The sequence below is a fragment of the Hipposideros armiger genome, unplaced genomic scaffold, assembly GCF_001890085.2.
Source record: "Hipposideros armiger isolate ML-2016 unplaced genomic scaffold, ASM189008v1 scaffold_729, whole genome shotgun sequence".
Lineage (NCBI taxonomy): Eukaryota > Metazoa > Chordata > Mammalia > Chiroptera > Hipposideridae > Hipposideros > Hipposideros armiger.
The window spans coordinates 141,990-163,887 of NW_017732079.1; the positions used below are offsets into that span (position 1 = coordinate 141,990).

General features: G+C 49.0%; 3 protein-coding genes across 32 annotated transcripts in view; all 3 read right to left on the minus strand.

Moving 5' to 3' along the window:
* Positions 1-715: 715 nt before the first annotated feature.
* Positions 716-10,443, minus strand: AQP10 (aquaporin 10). The gene is made up of 7 exons (XM_019627349.1): positions 10,358-10,443; positions 3,383-3,548; positions 2,898-3,024; positions 2,245-2,382; positions 2,013-2,131; positions 1,542-1,759; positions 716-1,075 (listed from the first exon to the last, which is right to left on the minus strand). The coding sequence occupies exons 2-7, from the start codon at positions 3,473-3,475 to the stop codon at positions 871-873; spliced, it is 900 nt and encodes a 299-aa protein (XP_019482894.1). The 5' UTR covers positions 3,476-3,548; positions 10,358-10,443; the 3' UTR covers positions 716-870.
* HAX1 (HCLS1 associated protein X-1) lies at positions 8,853-12,907 on the minus strand. Of its 4 annotated transcripts, XM_019627350.1 has the most exons (8): positions 12,733-12,904; positions 11,959-12,218; positions 11,592-11,779; positions 11,084-11,135; positions 10,827-10,933; positions 10,606-10,696; positions 10,358-10,469; positions 8,853-9,096 (listed from the first exon to the last, which is right to left on the minus strand). In XM_019627350.1, the coding sequence occupies exons 1-7, from the start codon at positions 12,783-12,785 to the stop codon at positions 10,384-10,386; spliced, it is 837 nt and encodes a 278-aa protein (XP_019482895.1). In that variant the 5' UTR covers positions 12,786-12,904; the 3' UTR covers positions 8,853-9,096; positions 10,358-10,383. The 4 variants fall into 4 exon arrangements, with proteins under 4 accessions (XP_019482895.1, XP_019482897.1, XP_019482896.1 ...); XM_019627352.1 differs by lacking the exon at positions 10,358-10,469 and having other exon boundaries at positions 12,733-12,905; XM_019627351.1 differs by lacking the exon at positions 8,853-9,096 and having other exon boundaries at positions 9,759-10,469; positions 12,836-12,907.
* A 731-nt stretch (positions 12,908-13,638) lies between these two features.
* Positions 13,639-21,898, minus strand: part of UBAP2L (ubiquitin associated protein 2 like) — a 40,841-nt gene continuing 32,581 nt past the window's right edge. For 9 of the 27 annotated variants that reach the window (XM_019627323.1, XM_019627322.1, XM_019627335.1 and 6 more), the window contains 4 exons: positions 17,090-17,157; positions 15,952-16,149; positions 15,487-15,537; positions 14,049-14,666 (listed from right to left, as the gene is read on the minus strand). In XM_019627323.1, coding sequence (XP_019482868.1) covers positions 14,571-14,666; positions 15,487-15,537; positions 15,952-16,149; positions 17,090-17,157 — 413 coding nt within the window. In that variant the 3' untranslated portion in view covers positions 14,049-14,570. Of the gene's footprint in view, positions 14,022-14,048; positions 14,667-15,486; positions 15,538-15,951; positions 16,150-17,089; positions 17,158-20,055; positions 20,456-21,898 lie in introns of those variants that run through there. The other 18 variants (XM_019627338.1, XM_019627337.1, XM_019627333.1 and 15 more) reach the window with 12 other exon arrangements.

The window sequence follows — 21,898 nt, forward strand, 5'->3', positions numbered from 1 at the left end:
AATCAATCAATCAAGGAGGCGCGACGGCTCGGGTTTTATTTGAAAGAAAGGGAACTGGAGAAAGCTGACTTCTCTGCTAAAAGAGCGTCTCCTTCGGGCAGGGGCGGAGCGCCGGGGAGGCCGTGGCCAACGAGCTCAGCGCCAGCCTCCCCTCAGCCCCACTCGGTCCCCCCGCAGCCCTCGGTGCCTTGGCCCTCTCTCCTCGCCCTGGCCCATCTCGTTGGGCGGCATCGTCCCTGAATGACAAAGCCCGGAGTGCCTAAGTCCTGGGTTGTGCCTCCGTTTCCTCGTCCTGCTCTCCGGGTCTCTAGGCGCTCGCACCGCTGTGTTCCGCGGCCAGCCCTCCCGTGTCCCCCCACCCCACCACGCCCCCTTGGTGGAGGCCGTTTCCCCACCCGTGCCTACTCTCCGGGGGTGGCTGAATCTAGGGGCGGCGGCGCTGAAGTTACGAGAACTGGGAGTTAGGCAGTGGGGACCAAGCTTTGGAGGAAGTCCCCAGGGTTATGCTCCCCCACGGGATGGTCGCCCCCCCCCCCGCCCCCTGCCCTGCACTGCACATTCCCACCTCCTTCCCAGTCCGGATTCCAGGGTGCGCACCCTCTGGCGGCTACTTTGAGGAACTGCGTTCCTGGAAGCCCTCCAGGGTCCGAACACTGGCTGGGGGGAGGAGGGGGTGAAGCGCTCGGGTCCCCGGGCCGCATCCTCCTCCCTGTGCAGGCACCGTCCCGTTGAGGAGGAAGCGATGCCTAGATGAGTAAACAGAGAAGCTGCGCAGGGCCTGGTGTCTTAATAAAGAGAAAGAATGTCTTGTCCCCAAGCCTGGGTCTCTGGCCTTCTTCAGTGTCCATGAGGGAGGTGAGGACTGCGGTGTCAGAAGCATGGCTTATACGCTGGGGTCTGGGCTGGGGCAGGCGTTTTAAAGTCCGAGGCTTTATATTGGGCCAACTCTAGATCCTGAGCTGGCTCTGGGTCCTCAGGGTGGTGCAGAGCCACCAGCAGTTGGTATGTGGCTGTGCCAAGGGTGGCCCCCACCAGAGGGGCCACCACAGGCACCCACCACCAGCCATTACCAGCACTGCAAGAGAGGGGCAAAAGGGAGGTATCAGGGCTGACTCCCTTAGCCTTCCCCTTGAAGGACTGGGGCCAATAACAAGAGCGCCCCCTAAAGCAGTTCCTGGGGTGATCAACCCCAGGAAGAGGGTGTGTTGGCACCAAAACATAGCGCTTAGAGAGGAGAGGCCCCCAGGAGAGCTTGGTCCAGCCTCTTGTCAGGGAATTATCTGAATATACCCATTTTGTTGATGAGGTCACTAATGCCCAAAGAGGTAATATGAGTCCAAGAACACAACCTCTAAATCTTACTGTTTCCGTGAAAAGGGTGGAGGCGGGGGAAGAGGGGTTCAGGAAGAAAGAGAGAAATGGGGCTTAGCAGAGGGACACTGTCCCAAGAGGCCAAGAGGAGAGAGCTGGGGACCCAGGGACAGAGCCCTTAGCAGGAGGAGGTGAGTGGAGGGACAGCACCAGGGGAGGCCATCTCCCACCTGAAGACTTCAGGGCCCCAGCCGGCCACGTAGGTGAAAAGCCGTGGGCCCAGGTCCCGGGCAGGGTTGAGTGGGTACCCACAGTTGGCACCCATGGATAGCCCGATGGTCAAGATCAGCAGCCCCACTGCCACGGGCTCCAGACCTGCAGGTACTCCCTTGTTCCGTGTGTCCAGGATGGCCAGGATCCCCACAATCAGCATCCAGGTGCCCAGAACCTTGCAGTTGACAGAGTTGGAGGGCTCCCATCAGCTGCCAAATGTTCTATCTGCCCTCTCTCACCCCGACAGTCCAGGCCACCACTCCATGTCACCTGACTTTGTCCAACACAGGCAGCTGGGATTGGGGGGGGGGGTGCAAAGATAGGCCCAATCCCACATCCCCTCCTACCCATAGCCTGAACAACTGGCTGGGGCCCCAGAGGCCAGAGGCAAAGTTCAAGTATCTCCCAGGTGTCCCCCTCACACCTACCTGGTCCAGGAAGCCTCCATTCAGGGAGAGATAGGCAGCAGGGTAGGTGGCAAAAATGGAAGCTGTCTCCTTGGGGCCAGTCACTGTCAGGTTCCCACCTGTATAGTTCTGTAGGGCATCTGGCGGGGGGTGGGGGGGGGGACACCCAGGATTTCCACTTTTGCTCATTCAAAACTGTTCCAAGGCACCCCTGCCCACACATGGGTGCCCCCGCTGTCATTCCCTCTGTTACCATAGTAGAGAGCATAGGTGGCTCCGGACGCACAGAAAGCAGACAGTAGCTGCACAAAGCAGTAAATGGGGAGCTTGGCCCAGGGGAGGCGTCCCAGGAGGCACATGGACAGGGAGAAGGCTGGATTCAGGTGGGCCCCTTCAGGGATCAAGAGAAGAAAACCAGCATCCATCAAGTGTCAGTGCCAGGCGCTCACCAGGTAACACAACTCCCCACAACTCTTAAGGCAGATGCTACTATTCCCATCATATAAATTAGGAAGTTGAGGCTCAAGGTTAAGCAACTTTTCAAGGTCACACAGTGAAGCCAAGGTTTGAACCTTGGGCTGACCGCTCTTTCCACCGCAGCGCTTGCATCACAAGGCTCCAGCCGGGGACAGCAGGTGAGGCCCTGAGCAAAGATGAACCCCAGAGGGCTTCAAGTGGGGGACACAAGAAGATAGCACCAACCCTTAATATTTCTCCATAGACCTCTGTCTAGGGAGATGGAGACATACCGAAAGGGGCGGGGCTGGACTGGGCCACGTGCATATCTCAGTCCAGGGCACTGGTCAAGCTCAAGGAGATAATGTCCATGAGTCATCTTTTCACCGTACAACCAACCACACTCCCAGGCATGTCCTACCCAGTCTGACTAGATCCCACCCTCCTCACCTGAGACATTACCACCCACGTAGATGGCCACCGTAACGGCTAGAGCGCCAGCCAGAAACATGGTGAAGAAGTTGCCTTTGGCTTCTCCACTGGTGACAGCCTGGGCCACAGCCCCCTGGGTGAGGAGCTGGTGGGGAGAAGGAAGATGAGGAGCCGAGAACCAGGAATAGGGAGCCTGGTGGAGCAACAGGGGAGAGAGACTGGGAAGGCCAGGGGAGCGGCCTAGAGACGTGAATGAAGAACGGATGTGAGGGGTCAGCAGGCAGAGGAGAAAAGCTGAAAGAGGGGAGAAGAAATGGGAGCAGTGGAAGAAAAGGAAAGATGAGAAACGGGGGCGGGGGATGGTGGGAGACGGAAAAGGACTGGAATAAAAATGAGGGAAAAGAGAAATGATGGGAGCAGGACTCCCGAAGGAAGAGATAAGAACAGCAGCAGGCGCCAAAAACTTGGCCCACCCCGTTTCCTTCCCCCATCACCCTGCTTACCATGAGCACAAACACGCTCAGAAACTCCGCCAGGCACTGTCGGGCCAGGAGGTTTCGGATCCGGAGCCGGCCCTTGATTCTTGCCAGGGCCATGGTGAGGACACCTGTCGCTGGTCACCGCTCCCTCCGTCTGCACAGACACGCTGTTGCTGCAGATACTGCCTGCCTGGGGTGGGGGGGTGAGATAAGGAAAAGACTTTAAAACCAATTAATGAGCTCAGCTCCTGAACAGTGGCATAGTGTATCCACACGTGCCTAGGGAGAATAGATAAAGGGAGAATGTCCATGTGGGCAGGCTCTGGGCAGACGGGAGCCTGGCGTGTACCCAGTGCTGTCTCCTCCATCCCCGGTCCTCCCAGGACAGAGTGGGGGACATCCCGGGCTTCACACACCTGAGCTCTCTTGGTCCTCAAGACAACTGTGTAAAGTGGCACTATTGCTCCCACCCTGCAGATGAGAGTGTTGAGAGAGCCTCCGAATTTCCCAAGCCCACGTAGCTAACTATTGGCTGAGGCTGAATTCAAATCCATCCAGGTCGTCTGATTCTCCATCTGCTTTCCCACAATGCCTCTCACATGGAAAGTGAGGGAAGCCTCTCCTCCAACTATTTAGAGCCTTGGAGAACTCAATAGACATCCAGAGAGACTGGGCTGCAGACCATAGGCTGCAGGCTTGAGACCCACGTGGGGAATGCTCGGACGTCCTTCATGCAGACGCTCGCCTTGGTGACAGAGTGGATGCTCTAGCTTTGTCTCCTGTCATGGCTCCAGATGAGGGTTTGCACCCACGCGGAGCCCCACCTCCTCTTCTCGGGATATTGTCACACTTATCCCACATCCTACTGCTTCACATCTCAAGCCTCCGATTAGATTCATTCAACTACCAATCGAGTTCTAGACACTGGGGAAACAGCAATGAACAAGACATAGCTCCTGCCCTACCAGAGGTGGAAACAGGCAGCATACACATTTTGAAAATCCTATACTATACAGATCATGAGGTTCTTGAGAGCAGGGCCATGAAACCCCGTGGGCTCTAGCACAGTCCTGGGCGCATCTGTGTGCAATAATACTTCTTTACTGGGTTTAATGCAGGGCTCGACAAACTGCGCCTCACGAGCCACATGCGGCTCTTTGGGTACGTACATGTGGCTCTGAAGTAAAATTGAAAGTGAAAATAAAACTATCATAGTTTCATTTATAAAATTTTTAAAGGATTTTTAAATTTTCCTAATTTGTAAAAATATATTTATGACTCTCGAATAATTTTTAAATTGTTGTGAGGGACAGGATTGGCTGTCCTGTCTCAAGTTTGCCAACCCCTGTTTTAATGGATACTTTAGTGCTTTTCTCAGGTCCCCTGTTTGGGGCCAACGCACCCATCCCCCAGCTGCTGGGAATCGCAGACGCTGAGAGCACACAACTGCTTCCCTCAGGGCAATGCTTTCTGTGGCAGGAAACCGCCTCACCCAAAGTCACCGCCCTGCCTTAGGGCCCACGACTGCTTGGTGCAGGGACCCGAAGACCTGATCTCTTCAGGGTTTTTGGACAAAGGATCTGAATTAACTCAAAGTTGTCAGCAACCAGCTGCAGCAACTCAAAGGATCACGACGCACTTTCCTGCGATACTCGCTTTTACTGCACTGGTCTGGCACCGAACCCGCAATGCTTCTGCGGTCTGCCTGTGTAGGTTTGCCTTTCCTGCCCAGAGCGTCTCAGCTAGTACCATTCTGATCAGACTCACAGTAAAGGCTGTGTGCCAGTGGGCATGTGACCAAAAAGTCTACTGCTCTTATACTGCCCCATTCAGAGACCACCAGTCAGACAGAGCAGTTTAGTGGCCTCTTAAAGACACAGATGAGGTGCCGGCTTCAAGACGAAACCCTAGGTGGATGGGGAACCAACCTCCAGGACATGACATATACTCTAAATCAATGACCACTGTATGATTGTGTGTCCCCAGGAGGTAGAGTATGTGGATCTGGGAATTCATTATATGGATCTAGGATGGAAATCAAGTAGTCTCCCTTCACCTTCACTCACAGTGAACCAGGTGGGGAATTTGAGGTCTAGGGGTCCTAGAAACCGGGCATGGAATGCTTCCTCTGAGGATCACAGTAAGAATCGCTTTGAACTTTGGAGTCTTTGTAGCAAGAGACAAGCAGGCAAGAGAAGGAGTCATCATACTGGCAGGATTACCTGTGACCGAGGGCGGGGGACTGCAGCTACACGTGGGAGGCAGGAACTCTTGTGGCTTTCAGGTCACCCACTCATGCTGCTCCCATGCTCAGTTTTAACAATGAAAAGTATAGCAGCCAGTCTGAGAAGGGCAAGGTAACCAAGGGCACCCTCAAGGGCAGAGGTCTGGGTCATCTGACTATCCAGCTGCCTAGACCAGCGGAGGCACTAGTCAAAAGTGAGGGAAAGCTGGAACCAGTGGCACAGGAGGGGGTAAGAGTCCACCGGATGCTCAAAACCAATTCAGCAGGAAAGGCTGTAGACTTTCCCACCGAACCTTCTCTTCAAGTTCCCCCGAGAAACAAAACCAGAGCCCTAGGGAAGCTTCTCCCCCTGGCTAAACTAACCAGTGGAGTATGGACCTGAGCAGTTCAAGTGGTGAACTGTAGGAGACGCCACAGTTCTTCACCCAGACCCTCTTTTTAGGGTTGAGAGCCTGTCTCTCAGCTGCTAGGAAGATACCTCAGCCACCTGGCCCAGTCTTGCCCTCAGCAGATTTCCCATGGTCAATGATTGGCTGGTTCAGGCATACAACGTCCTGGCCCCTTTGCCTTAATTTGGGACAACTCGGAAGAATTATTTCCATCCAGAACTCCCCGTAGAATCCAGGGTCAGCTGAGGTCTGTCTCACAACCATATTGTGTCAGCGACTCCCTCTCTCCACTTCCCTAACGGTGGATCTCCCAAGGGCACTCCCAGATGGGCCTTCTGCCTGGAACTCTTCACACTGGACTTGATTTCCAGGGGGACCCAATCTTCCCAACCCTACACACTTCCTTCCATCGGCCACCCTCCTTGATCCTTGCAGACTGAAGAACATCAAGTCACCATATCCCTCTTGCTTTCTCCTACCAAAGATGAAAGGTTAGTTTCACTTTTGTAGTTTCTAAAGTAATACGCGCTCATTATCCTTATGCCACACCCTCAGGTTTCCAGGTAGAAGAAATTCTACTAGACCAGAGGTTCTCAACCAGGAGTACTACCAGAGAGAGAATTTTGGAAATTTTGTGGAGGCAGGATTTTCGTGGTTTCATTCACAATGACAGTGGGGGAGTTCCTAATATTTTACTGGTCAGAAGCTAGATATGCTACACCTCCTGCAAGGCACACAACAAAGACTTGTTCTGTGTCCTATGTGACTTGAGAATGTCCTACCAGATGTACATATTGGTGAAAAGCTTGTTTATCATGATATGAGCTCAGACTCTGTTATAAACACAAAATATTTTTTTAGCAGCTTCAATGTACAGTGAACCTTTTAGATATGCAATCATCATGTAAATTGAGGGAAGGCAGTACTTAATTTTGTTTGGAACTGTAGCAAGAACAGGGCACCATTTCAGAAAAACCTGTTTCCATGTTTTTAAGGCTACACTTTTTTGGTATTTGGGTGGCCATGTGACATGTATACTGGTCAGGATGTTTCATTATGGATTTTACTTGTGCCTGAGCATTTGCATATTGAAAAATACTGTTTTAATATAAATTAATCCTTTTATTTCTCCTTTCTAGAAAATTTAAGAGTATATGTGAACACATGTAATTATGTGCATGAAACTTATCAATAAGTTTCATCAGGATACTAAACAAAGTGTTATAATTTGTGTGTGTAAAAAAAAAGGAACGCTGTGGGAATCCCAGGAAGACAGCAGCAGCAATGAAAGCCTAGTTTCTGGACTTTCTTGAATCTCCACATAAAAAGACAGAACAAATAGATAGCAAAATCAAAGACTAATTAAAAACTTTTACAATAGAACTAGGTGACAAAGTATGCTTTCAAACCTGTAGTACAAGTGGGTGTGGATGACAACAGCTATCAGACCTGTACAGTATCAGTGTCTGTGCAAGCAGCACAGAAATGCAACAGGGTATCCCATCCGATAGGCCCAAGAACAGAGCCCCAAAACGCCCTGATATTCCCTGGAAAGTTCTGCAGGTCAATTTCAGAACAGCTGAAACTCGCATGGATTTTACCTCTCCAAGATTGGGTGATTTGAAGAGGCCTACAGAAGATGGTCTGAAAGGATTATAGCATTCAGGTCCTGAGCTTTTAAAACTGACCCAGCTGGTCTCCCTTCCAGAACAGGGCCCCACATTGAGGAGACATTGCTTGTCCATTTCCACAAAATACATTTACTAACATTGTGATAGAAATTACATTAAATCTATAAATTTGGGCAGAAATGATATCTTAACAATATTGTGTTCCAATCCATGAACATGGTATATCTTTTTTTAATTTAGATTTTATCTCAGCAATTTTTGTAGTTTTCAATGTTCAGCTTTTGCACTTTTGTCAAAATTATTCTGAAGTATTTTATTATTATGCTATGAACGGAATTGTTCCTTTAATTTCATATTCAGATTGTTTGTTGCCAATATATAGAAATACAAAACATTTTTGTATAGTGATCTTGTATCCCGAAACTTTGCTATACTATTATTGCTATTGCTTTTGTTGTTGATTCCTTAGAATTCTTTTCTACACATATGGTATAGCATCTGTAATGTTTTACTTCTTCCTTTCCATTCCATTTCTTTCATTTAATTTTCTGACTTTATTGCACTAGCTAGAACCTCCAGTACAATGCTGAACAGAGGTGTTAAGGGCAGATATCCTGGTTTTAGTCCTAATCTTAGTTGGAAAAGCATCAATCTTTCACCATTAAATATGATGTTTGGTACATGTTTTTGTTAATACCCCTTTCATGTCTAAAAATGTCTATTATGCTCCCACTTTAAATTCAGTTTCCTTGGGTATACAATTCTAGATTGTTAAAGATTTTCCTTCAGAATTTTAAAAGTGACGCTCCCTTGTCTTTTGTGTTGCTGCTGAAGTTTGAGAACATTCTGATTCCTGATCCTCTGTATGTGATCTCCCTCTCCCCTCTCTCAGCATTTGGATTCTCCTGTCTCTAGTGTTCTGAAATTTCATATGATGAGCCTTGGAGTGGGTTTATTTTCATCCTTGGTATCGAGCATGTAGTGGGTCCTTTCAGGTTAGAAAGTAATATCCTTCACTTCTGAGATATTTTGACTTATTTCATGGATGACTTTTATCATTCTGGTTTGGATGATTTATATCATTCTAGTTTTCTTATCCACCCCCTCCCCGCCCCCACTTCCCCATTTTCTAGCTCTGTTATTTGGACTACATTGTTGGAGATCTCAACTTTGTCATCCAAGCCTTTTTTATAGTTTTTCAATTCTGCCATACATTTTTTTAACTCCAAGAAGTTTGTTCTGTTTATTTCTCTTTTGTAGCATTCTGTTCTGGTTTTATGGCTATAGCATCTCATATTTCTAAGGACATTAAAGATTTGTGTTCTTGGTGAATTTTCATCTTTTTGCATAGTTTCTGTTTCTTCCAAGTTGCTTCTTTTGTTTGTATAAGTCTCCATCCTTCATGTCGGAGGCTGTCCACAGATGTCTGGTAATCTCTGGTTCCATTTGTGTTTACAGTGGTACTCTAAAAAGCTGATTAAAAACATCAATTGTATTCTTATATGCTAGAAGAATTAGAGAATTCTTTTTAAAAGGTAGGAGGACTTGTTCCACTAAATACAAGTATAGTATTTAAAAGTGTGATATGGGCATGAAAATAGACAAACAGATTAATAGAAGAGAGTAGGAATATTTGTTGAGAAGAGAATAATATAGAAGAATACAGTAGGAATATAGAAGAGAGTGATATATATGTTGTATGTGCATGTTATCTGTAATATTTGTACATATATGTGAATATATATTTTTCCAAATGAAAATAAAATTGGTCCTCTAATTCATACCATATAGGAAGATAAATTCCAGGGGAATTTAAAAACCTAAATGTAAAAGGCAAAACTATAAAAATTACAAAGACTAATAAAGGAGAGTATCCTTTTAACCTTGGGTTAGGAGAGGTTTCTAAGAGGTATAAAGAGCAATAACCATAAATAAAAAGATAAATTTGGCTATAATAAATCAACTTTCGTTTACCTAAAAATATAACAAAGGGAATGAAAAGATAAAATTTAATTACTATATCTTCCCTCTTTTGTTCTTAGATGCCTCTTTAGAAAAATTTCTTTCTTGCCATTTTATTAGGATTTCCAGAAGAAACAGTGGTGGATAAATTTGTAAGATCTGCCACTCTAAACCACAGTGTTAATTTTTTTTTAATGAGAAAACGATCCGGTAATGCTTGAGCTTAGTCAGTTTCTCTAACATACATAAAGTAATAAAAGCATAGTCAATAAAGGAAGAAATGTTTGCTCATGTACTTCCTTAAATTATCTCATGAACTATCCAACCCCACACCAAGGGAAGCAGTTACCCTCTACACTTCCACACACACACTTCCTTTTTTTGGGAATATGATGATACATTGCTGGCTAGAAATTCTCCTGGAATTATCTCTAGTTATCCTATCTCCTCCATAAGGAAAACTATTTTCTACTGGCACCTGACCTTTACTTATCAAATCAGGTTTTGGAAATGGAACAAAAAAATTAAGGAACAAGGAGAAGGTTGTGGGCCAAGATCATTTGAGAAACCTTGGATGGTGCTAGGCAGTGGAACAGCCTGGACAAAACCAAGACTGAGAAATTAGCATAAATAAAGGTTTTGTTGCTCAGTCTGGGTGAGTGACATACTGACATACCCACAGGTCACTATTCCACACACCCAAGGCCCTGAGGTGGCAGGAGGAGAAGCTAAGTCCATTGACGGTGAGCAAACAGTGGGAGGTGGAAAGAACCTGAAGGCCTCTGAGAGTTAACACGGTTACCGGGACCGGAACCAACGGCCTAGGAATAAATCCAGGATGGAAAAGGCATCATCCAGGGCTGGAGGTGTTGGTGACTCTGGATCTAAGGAAGAGAGTGATACACACAGACACACTAAATGAAAGAGATGGGGCAAATGAGGGGAATGATATTCAAGGGCAGAAGAATAGGTACCAAGGAACTAAACGATGGACCCCTTTGATTCACACTCTTCACTTACCATCTCTAGGGCTGCCGTCTGCTTCCTGATGGGTTACTGTGGTCTCTGTCCGGCCCTCGCTGTCCACCACAGTCCGGCGCTCCTCTACTGTCTACAAGGAGAAGCCCCCACCATATTCGTAACATCACTAAAGGCGAGCTTGCTGGTTTCTTTACTTAGACCCCTCTTTCCGGGGCATCCACCGGCCACCGTTCCCTTTACCCCATGCTCTCCCAACTCACCCCATCTGGCCTCGTGATCTTGGTCACAGAGACGCTCTTGAAATAGGATTTGGGCTGGGGCTGCAGAACTGGGCCGAGGCCCTCCTGGGAAACCTTGGAATCGAGATCTAGAAGGGCAGAGAGAGTCAACAGTAAACAAAGGGTCTAAGAGAAAGAAGGGGACAAGTGTGGCAGGAAGAAGCTTCAGGGAGGGAGAACAGAGGGAACTCCTGAAGAACAACAGAGGGCTGGTCAAAGTCCTCTCCCTCCAGACTCACCCTTGTCCTCTCTGGCTCTAGAATAGGGGGTCGCGGGCCACATATCATCAAACTGCAGAAGAAGCCAAAGTAGGTGAAATGACACCTCTCACTCTGAAACCTGAGGAGCCGCAGGAACCCAAACTACTCTTAAGTTCCAACCTTTCCCCAGGAGAGATAATCCCATTCACAGCTGCTTTGTTTACTCATCCCTTCCTCCTTCCTAGTTGTTTTATTTATCCTTCTTCCAAAAAAGCTTTCCTGCACTGATACTTTTCTGTCCTCCCCCAACAACCCTGCTTTGTCCAAGAATCATACAGACCAGTGTTTTTTGTTTGTTTGGTTTTTTTAAGAAAAAGCAGAACTCCCATTTTCCCCCAAAGAAAATCCTACAAGAAGCTTAGTATAGAAAACAGATAAATACACTAAGTGGAAGGCCGAGGATTCCAACCCAAGTCTCGTCCGATTCCAACAAGGGTTATTCCAGTGGCCTCCCACAGGCTCTCATTTCAGGCCCAGTTGTACTCACCCTATGAAAAGGTGTCTGGGAGCCCCAGTCTGGTGCTGGTTTTGGGGAGTCAGTTCTTGCATCACTCTCCAAGACACCCCCAAAGATCCTGGGCTGGTGACTATCTGGATATTTAAGCATTGAGTCCCGAAGCGTCTGGCCCTCGGGCCGTCTCTCACCAGGTGACTCTAACTCAGGACCTGGGAGCTCTGCAGAAAGGTGGCAGGTGGGGGATGCTGGGGTGGGAAAGGACTTGGGATCTTTTAACTCCCCTTGAAATCATTAGTCTTTTCTCACTTCCCACCCCCCAACTACTTTCTGCAGGCTCCTTATTTCACCCACCAACCCGGTAGAAACCACACGTTCTCCCTCAGGGGCAGCCACACACCAAAAGGACGGGCAGGCAAGGTCCAGGCCCCCATCTCGCTGAAAATGTGATTGAAATCCCGTACAAGGTCATCAAAGCCGAAGTTATCGTGGAAACGCATTCCTCCTCCTGGGCTGAAGCTGAAGCCGAAGGCAAATTCCTCGGGGGGCTGCGGACCCTCAAACCTTGAGCTCCCACGGCCCCACGAGGCTCCTTCTTCTTCTTCCTCATCATCCTCATCTTCATCTCGAGTCATCCCTCCAAAAAAGGGATCTCTGGGGCTGGGGATGAAGGCAGGTTAGCCGCCAAAATTTCAGCACTGCTTCGACTCAACGGGTGGCAAAGTGAAAGGTAACAGGTGCCTAGGAAGCTGAGGTGAGGGTTAGAAGGCTAGCCATGGGGGTTTTGTTTTGTTTTAGTTTTTAATCAAGGTCAGTCCTCACCTCGCGGCTCCCCCCAAACGCCTCCCCTCGGCTTTTCTTCAGTGTCCCCCAGCTCCTCCCCTCTCTCCCAAGGTCGTGCTCACTTGCTCACTGCCTTCTTCCCCTGAGCCCCATTGTCTCCCCTGCCCGGGCCTGCTGCATCACCCCAGGTTGGGGAAAGGCTTAAGCTGCCGTTTCTCCTCCTCTTAACGACCGCTTTGGTTATTTCTCGGGATGAGTGCCCAATGCTGTGGCTTCCGTCCTCTCCGCGGGAGTTGAATGATGGGGAAGAGGATGTTTTTCCCAAAATAGGGTGTTAGGGGTCAAGCTCCCTACAGAAGACGGCCCCCGTCCGACCCAGACCTATTCTCACCTCCGAGGTCCAGGAAAGCCGAAAAAGTCCCGAAAGAGGTCAAAGAGGCTCATCCCCGCATTGGGATTCCAACCACCAAAGCCCACCCGGGTTCCATTCACACCTGTGGGTAGCTTGCGCTACGCTGTCGGAAATTGAGGCGCGTCAGGCTACGCTGCCGGAAAGCAAGCCTGCGATCAAGACACTGTCGTAAAACGACCGTAAGTGAATGTGGGTGGGGGCGGGGCGGACGGTCCTCAAATTCGAAAGTCTTTCTTTACCGCACCCGTTTTCTGTGAGGGTGTGGGCGTTGTGAATTTTCTTTTCCATTGATCACCTGCCCTCTAAGCCGATTCTCCTTCAGGCCGACGAGCCCAGTAAGGTATTTCGAGGGTTTGAGGCTAGATGGTGCCGGAAGCAGCCGCCAGAGGGCAGCCCATCGGCGCAAATGAGCCGGTCCGCCCTCGCCCTCGCCCTCGCCCCGCCCGTGGACCACCAGCCTTCTCTCGGAAGCCACCTCGCCCGTTTGCTTCCTGACTGACCCCTCTGAGAGGGATGGGCAAAATATTGTGTCAAGCTCCCTCTGGTTCCCCAGAGTTGAGATGGACACGGGGACGCGCGCATTGAACTCCATCACTGCGGCCACCGAGGAGTTTGTCATAAGGGATCCTTTTCCTTCTTCCAGGCAGGCTCCACGGCCAGCAGAACAAAGGCTTGGAGGGGGCGCGAGGGAGACGCAGCGAAGTCTCGGGAGGGGAGAGCGAGCGCGGGGCCCTAAGTACCCTCCCCTGTCGCTGACTCGCAAAGCCGCCCCCTCCAGCCCGCTGCTCAGGGGTTTGGGTGTAATGGGGCAATGGAAGCGCCGGGCCGGCAAGAGCTGCTGCAGCCTGCTCCTCCGAGGTGGGCCCCACGCCGGCTTGCCAGCCAACCGTGCGCGGTACCCTCCCTTCCAGCTCGTTTGCCTGGACTCATCCAGATTGTGCTTTGACTCTACAAAGCCGTTTCTTTCAGCTCCTTAATCCCCTCCCTACCTGCCATTCCACTTTCTACTGCCTGCAGTCTGCCATAGACGTAGCAGTTTTTGGAGGAAACGAAGATTTGCGGTGGCTCTTTCCAGGCAACAGGCTGTGAAATTCTTAGGGGAGAAGGGAAGAGAATCCCCTCGGGGCAAGGCACTAGCACATTAAGGTCAGGAGTTCTTAAAGGGTGAAGATTTCGTTTTATTCCACTGCCTTCGGGGCCTGCTAGAGGCCTGGTTGGTAGAGTAATACTTATTCACCAAGCTGGTCACCGACGACACTGAGGATGTCCTAGACGGAGCAAGAATGGGCAGAGGCTGAAGGTAGAGGTTTTCTTTTTATATATACAAGACACATTAATCCATTAAATTTGAGGACACAGTACAAAAAAAAAAAAAAGCACTTCAACTAATTCTGACAATGCTGTTCATATTCATGACGCCATTTTTTGTTGTTGCTGTTTTGTTTCCTAATAATAAAGGAGGAGACATAGGGCTGTTGGGCTGATATATATTTGGGGGTCCCCCTCCCCACCTCACCCATACACCACCAGGGTGAACAGGAGGAAGAAGGGCAGGGCCCACAGCAAAGTTTCATAATCTTGAATGCAAGGGGGAAGGAGAGGAAGGAAAAAAAAAGAGAAAATACAAATTCTATAATACATACAACAGAGTGGGGATGGTATGGGAATGGACAGACATGAAGCTGAGGCATGGGGTGGGCCACTGGGGGTGGGGGGCAGCGGAACCCCCCCACTCCTTTCTCTTTGATGCTGTTTCCACAGTTGCCAGGCTGAGGAGCCCTCTCAGAAGATGGGGCCGGGAGGACAGGGTCAGGGCCTCAGTTGGCCCCCCAGCTGTAGCTGTTGTAGGCAGACTTGTTGCTCTGGGGCTTCTGCGGGATGGAGCTGGTCTGGCTACGTTGCCCGCTGCCCGTCTGCAGGGGAATGGGAGGATGACGGGGAGGAAAAAGGTGTCTAGTTAGTGGGACAAATCTGTGACATCTTCAGGTGGAGATTGGGAAATCACCTTGCTCTCCCATTCCCCTTGCTTAGAAACTACTGTGCAGCTTCCTTCTCAACCACAGAAAACTTGGTTTGTATAGCTGCTAGAGCACCTGACAACAAAGCACTTTCTACCTTCAAACAGGGAAAAGGTGAAAAGAGGGCAAGATACCTTTAGAGAGGAGACAGTGAATCAGTTCTACTCAATACCCGCCCCCCACCCCCACCCCGAGAAAAGGCTGTTCTCTAGAGAATCATGGCCTCTTGGAGATGAGTGATCACAGGTGATTGTTTTCATTTTCACGGATTCTCCCAGGAAGGCTTCAATTTGGAAAGTTGTCTTTTGAGAGCCAAGCCCTTACTCCAGCTCCCCAGTCAACCATGGTGGAGGGGAGGTCACTCCCACCACCCCATGGCACCCCACTCTACCACGCATCACATCTGGGAGCCCATTTCAGGCAAGGCAGGAGAGACAGGCTGAGGCCCCAGGCTCCAGATGTTGCCCCAAGAATCCTTTCCATTCCGGTAACCAAGTGTTTCCAGAGTCAGGGAAGGGTAGAAAGAAAAAGAGGGCATTGAGGAGGGGAGGACAAGAGAGGAATGGGAGGCCAGAGAGCTCAGCAAGGTGTCTGTGTTTGTGTATCCCGGTGTGTGACTGTGCAATCTTTTCTCTTCAAGTTCCCTGAGGCTGTGATGGTGAAATGGGGGCTGAAAAGGAGTGGGTTCAAGCATATCATCATTCAGTTTCATTACCTGCTCCTCCTGCTGGCGCTGGCAACAGAGAATCATCTGCAAATATGGTAGCTGAGGCAGAACCAGGATATATGGAAAATAAAGGGACAAACTTTGACAATAGAACTCCACCATTAGAAGGGAAAGCTACAATGTGAGGGAAGGGGGAGGGCTGGGAGAGGTAAGAGGGGAGGTGTGACCCAGGTCTGATGGGATGAGGACATCCGTGCTATGGGAGGAGGTGGAGGAGAAAGGCACCAAAGGAACTGGGCAAAAAGGGTTTCAATCTGGCCCCTTCTCTGACATCTCCTTTGCCGGCCACTCGTGTTATGTGCGCTCGTGTCTGTATGTGCTGTGTGCCCATGGCTGGCGCTGGGGAGGATTGGGTGGAGGGTGGTGGTGAGGAAGGGTAAGAAAAGGAAAGGGGAGGCAGCTTTAAGGGATAGGAAGGAAGAGGAAGGGAGAGGAGAGAGGGAGGGCTATTACCTGGCCATCCTGCTGCAGGTGGTGGTGAAGGATCTGGGAGTGCGGCTGCTGATGGGGGGTGAGGATGTGCATAAAGGGGGCAGGTGGGTAGGCAGCAGCTGTGGCCGGATTGATGGGCCCCCCACTTCCTAGGGCTGAGGGCAAGTTGAAGGAGGCAGCAGGAGTACCGGAATGAAAACCTTGTTTCTCAAAGGACTGCTATCCGGGAGGACGGGAGAAAGAGTAGAGAAGGGGTCAGCCGCCGGACCCGTGGGGCTTCTGAGCCCAGCTCTCCCACCCGCAGGAAGCAACCCAGTGTCACAGAAGGAACACCCACCTGCCTGTAATAGCTGTGTGCTCTCTCAGCCTTTGTTTTCTCATACAGAAAACAGGTGCTTCCGACCTCTCAGATGTAAGGATCAAATGAGAGGACGGAAGTGAAAGCATAGTCTAATGTCTCGTACAGGAACACAGTGAAACCTGCTGACTATTCTTAGCACACACACCTCTGGAGTTGGGCCCAAGTGAGAGCTCCCTGGAGGTATTCCTGAGTGTTAAAGGTCTTGGCCATGAAGCGCTCCACCCTAACTCCTGAACACGTTCTATCAAACTTCTCATTATTTATGGTCGTAGGAGAAGAAAGCAACACGATATAAATCTGTGGATAACTCGACTGCCTCACTCTGCTTACTGAGTTGTCTCCTTTCTCACTCAGTTACAGAGACACTTAAAAAAGAATGCAGTGAACTATTGGGTTGTTGGAAAAGTCATGATATATTTTTTCTGTTTTTTGTTGCAAAAATGCGTCATGACTTTTCCGACAACCCAATAGTTCACTGCATTCCACTCGTTCTCTTGGAAAGTTACAAAAAGGCTGGGGAGTGAGAAAGGGCCAGGACAGTTGCACAAAAAAATCACATGACATAATTACCACAATTTTCCACACCTCACCTCCCTATAACATTTCTCGTTTTTTCCCAAATGGCTAAATTTAAACTGCCTCAAGAAACTGAAGTCTAGACCATCTTTCTCTAGTAGGGTGGTGGGTTTCCTGACACCTCTCTTAGGGGTGTCCCAGCTCCCTGGACTTCTGTCATTGTCACTCCACCTCATCAATGTCCATCTCTTTTTCCACTTATACCCAGGGCCAGGCACCTACCTGGGTTTTGGAGTACACAGAACCCGAGATATCTGGCACGCCCGTGTTACTGGAGGTGACTGACACACCTAGGGGAGGAGGAAAGACAGGACGATTAGCTCGCTAGCCGCCTGACCCCTCTCCCTGCAGTCTTTCTAGCTATAGCACTGCAAGGGGATTTTGGTCTATTTTTCCAGCTTCAGGTCAGTCCTGAGGGGTAAGAGCTCATGACACAAAAGCTCAAGAAGGGTTCTCTTGCCCTTTCCAGGTGTGTACTGGGTGTATACTGGGTGTATGTGCGAGAATGAGGTGAGATGTTTCTTGGGGGGAGCAAGGGAATATAGCTAAACCTCACTAGCATATCGTTTTCAAAACATCTCTATGGCAAAGCCCAACAGGAATGGATTACACTTTTAATGTCCTTATCAAATCAATCCACCCAAACTTCACTCCGTCCTGCTCTAGGACAGGTAGTCCAGACTGGCTCTTTCTGTTCACGAAGAGATACTTCTGGGCTCAAACCCAGGCTCTTCCAGCCTAAGTACTAGAGGCACAGTCCAATTCAACCTCTACGAGCACCTGTGTTCGCAGAGCATCAGCTCCCTCAGGCCAGCCTCTCCAGTCGTGGAGCTTCTCGGCTATGTACTTAGGATTTAAAGAACTGGCACAGAGTGTATTTCCATTTATGCATCTTGAGGGGGAGAGGTAAGGAAGGTAGACAGGGACGGTCTATCTCCTACAGCCTGGGTGGAACGCACAACCCGAGTGAATTCTAGTTCACAGCTGCAGCTTCTCCACGAGATAAAGGCTCTGATCCATACGCCAACAACTAGCATGTTTCCTGTTGAAAACTCCCTGCCAGCACTACAGCTTTAAGGAAACCAGAGGAGTGCAGTTCCTGATTTTCATTTGTACTCCTTACACTGAAACACATATCCTCCATCTCCTGCGTATGGGGCAATAGGCCAAGGAGATAGGAAAAAGCTGTCAGGTAAGGTAATCAATCCAGCATCTTACTAGAGAACTTTTATGCAAAGACTTGAGGTGAAGTAACTCAAATTTAACTAGGAATTTAAAGCATGTTTTTTAAAGATAATATTCGTTCTCATGAAATGAAGTGAAACTTCACAAAATCTTTTCACTTCAGTCTATGTCCTTGGATCGTTCTCTGCTGTCAGGGGCACTTTGACGGAAGGGTTTTCTAGAAGCGCTCAAGTGACCAAATCACAAATGAGGAATCCTCCCTTCACCCACAATTCAACAGCAATCCCCCTTCAAATTCCAGAACCCATGTCCTCCCGACGCCTGGGACAAAGGCAGTGGCACAGGTTAACCCCACCTTAGACGGCCACTTCAGTATCTTCCCGACAAAAGTGGCATCTCAACCTGGAACCCCCTCCCACATCACAAGTCCACACAGTTCCAGGGAGGAACAAACACCAACTAGGAAAAAGAACTACAGAAAGCAGGCACGAGAAAAGACTTCCCAATCTCCAGGGTATCAACTCCACACTTTCAAGGTGCTGAAGGAAAAGATGGGGACAATACACGAGCTAATAGAGTCATTTTTTCCCACTTCGCTTTTCAAACCCCAGGTGCCCATCTGGCAAATCACTGGTAATGGGCTTAACTTTAAAAACAGGAGCTCATTTTTGGAAAAGTCTGAGCTGATGAGGTTTGTATGGAAGAGCTGAGAATAAGGTGGGACAGACAGGACATAGAGCATTTCTGAGGGCAAGAAGAGACGATTGATATTTACTGCAAAGGCTTGGACAGTTCACTGACACCCCTTGGTCATCCCACACAGATGGGAGAAATGGCTAACGGGACGCGCCAATGGGGTGGTAGGGAGGAATTTAATTCCAATGTGCCCCTACCTGGTTTCATTCTTTCCAGAGGCTGGACTAGCTAAAAACCAGCTTCTAGCCCAGACGCCTTAACTAGGATATCAGTTGAAGGGACTGGAAATGCAGGAAAAAGAGAATTCTCTTTGTAATAGCCATAATAACCTCAGCGTTAGCATTAGAGACACTAAAAATAATGGGTATTGGTTTCCCTACCTACCCGTTACCAGGTATTAGCTCCTCAGATGAGCGTTCTCTTGCTTTGCTTCCCACAGTCAACCTCCTACCCCCACCATCCCAACACAGTGATACCAACATGATGGGGACGGTAGGGAGGAGAAGCAAGAACCAAGTTCTCCCAGCATGGCAGCCCCTGGAAAGTTGGTCACATCACAGGACAAAAATTACTCCAGAGGGCTGGGGACAAATACAAAGAAAGTGGCATGCCTGGGTTTCCAATTAACCGTGGACGCTGTTCTTACTGTCCAAGTTAACTGGAAACAAAGGGCTGGTGTAAAGTGTAGAGTTGGATTGGATGGGAATAAGAATTCCCAGTCAAGATGTCTTATCAAACCTCCCCCACAACGTCCTTAGCTACACCCACAAGTGCACAATGACTAATAATCCACAATGCCTGAAAAGCCATGGAGGGACAAAGAACAATGTGCCAGGCTAGCAGTTTCCACAGCCTGAGTCAACTAGCTGGTCTCTCAAGACTTTATCAGACCTCAAACAGCCACTGGGCTTGGGAAACCAGATGTGCGAATGAAGCCTTGGAACACACTTCCCTGACAACAGCTCTGAACACCACCTCTTCTGCCTTTCACCATGACATGACACTAAACGTTTTTGTCCTTTCCTTTCTGCTTATGTCAGAGGCAAGGGGAAGATCTAAGTGGAAAAGTGAAAAGCTATAATAAGCATGGAGAATCAGGGATTTCCTACAAATAGCTTTCTTTACCAACCAATCAACAGGTTGGAAACAGATGATTTCCCCTCCCACCGCCATAGCATCACCATACAGAAAAGTTACCAGTTCTGTGGCTATGCTGGGGTCTGATTGCAAAGGCCACCCTCCACCCTTCATCAGCTCAACATTGGCTCCTAATGTCCAGAAAGACATGCACGGAAAGAACGCCAGAGTTAGCTAAAGAAATACCACAGTTTATTGAAGACTACAAATATTTGTGTTACAAGTTGGAACTACATGCCTTCCAGAATCAAAAGCAACAGCAGGTGTGTGCATTGATGCTTCGGAGGTGCTGCACCGCTTGAACTCGAAATGGGTAAGACAGGGCCAGACACATGGGGGAGAGGGAAACGGGGGAAGGGCAAGTTCAAAAGCCCAGAAGGAATCCACAACTCATTTCCCCAAGCCACGCAGGCCATGGCCCCAGCTCAGCAGGCTCTCCTCAGTGGTCTGGTTTCTGAAACAAGACTTCAGTGCAAATTTATACACACACACAAAACACAGCCCCCGGCCTTGGGCCAAATTAGCTCTCTGCCGTCCAGAAATGCTTGTAAGGGGGTGGATATTTTCTTCCTAAAAGGAATCAAATACATAAAAATAAATGAATTTAGAGGTTGATGAGGAATGGGATGACAAGAACCCTCTGTGGGGCTGGGAACTGGGGGTTCTCAAAAGGGCTGTTACAGAAAGTTTCTGAAATCTTGAGGGGAGTAAGAAGCTAGGATTTCTAGAATCAGGTATGCCGTTCTCCTACATTATCAGTCACCTAACTCTTAAAATTCTTGAACCTGGTCCAGCTAAGACTTAAATCTAAAACTCTCAGGATGGGGCCATGCAAAGTCAAAAGCTTATAGTCCTGCCCACCAAGGATTAGGGTGCTCTTACTCAGTGAGGGGGTGGCCCCAATCACAATGGGGCGTCTTAGGATTTTAGTTTAAATCTTGACCTGAGTCCTACAACACACTTCCAAGCTCCACCTGACTGTTAGTTCCCAGACCTGCTGCCCTCTGTGCTCAGCTCAGAGTTTCTCAATTATTGAAAACCTTGGGCAATTTACCCACTCAGAGCCCACATAAGAGTGAAGAACACAGATGCAGCTCGATTCAAATCACCACGAAGCCATCAGTGAGCCGAGAATTTTGAAGGACGACCCTCAACCCCAAGTAACTGAACCACCTCCTCCCCATCCATATTCATCTACTAGTCACCAAAAAAAGTAGATGGAATTGTTTATTCATAGACTCTCCTTACTGTGTCCTCCAATAGTGGAGCGTTGGTGTCAGGTATGGGAGCAAGGGGTGGGTGAGAATCTTTTGGGTCAGTACCCATTTAAGATTCCTACATTTCCCTCCCTGCAATCAGATGTGCAAATGGATTTGGCAAAGAGACCAGCCACGCAAAGGAAGGAACCTCAAGGTCCAATGCTCCCAGCCCGACTCTCACTCTACAGAGTACAGGCATACCTCGTTTTATTGCGCCTCATAGGTGTTGCTTTTTTTTTTTTTTAGGAAAGCGAAGGCAAGACCCTCCAGCAGCAAAGATTATGACCACTTTATTAGGGTGGTCTGGAAGCGAACCCGCAATACCTCCGGGGTACACCTATACCCTTGCCCTAATCCTCTCTCCACACCTAGGTCTCCTAGCTAGGGAATACAAAGGGGCCACATGAGAAAAGCACTTACAAAGGGGTTTCAGCCGAACACGACAGCATGCTAAGAACCCATTGAACTCTCCTATTCAGTAAGTATGTGCCCTTCTGCACTGTCAGTACCATACATGTTAACACTTACCTCACTGACCCCAGTAAAACCTTGGGGCCCCTTGTCCTGCTTCACACCCAAAGACTGGTCAGCCTGCACATGCTCATAGACAACCCATGCCCCAGGGCATTTCCTGACCTGTATGGACACGTGGTCTAGTACCAAGCTCCGCTGTTGGTGCCGCTCAGACAGGACCCCCCTCCTACCAAGCAAACACAATCGTACGCAGAGCAGGGGCACATCCTCACCAACGCTG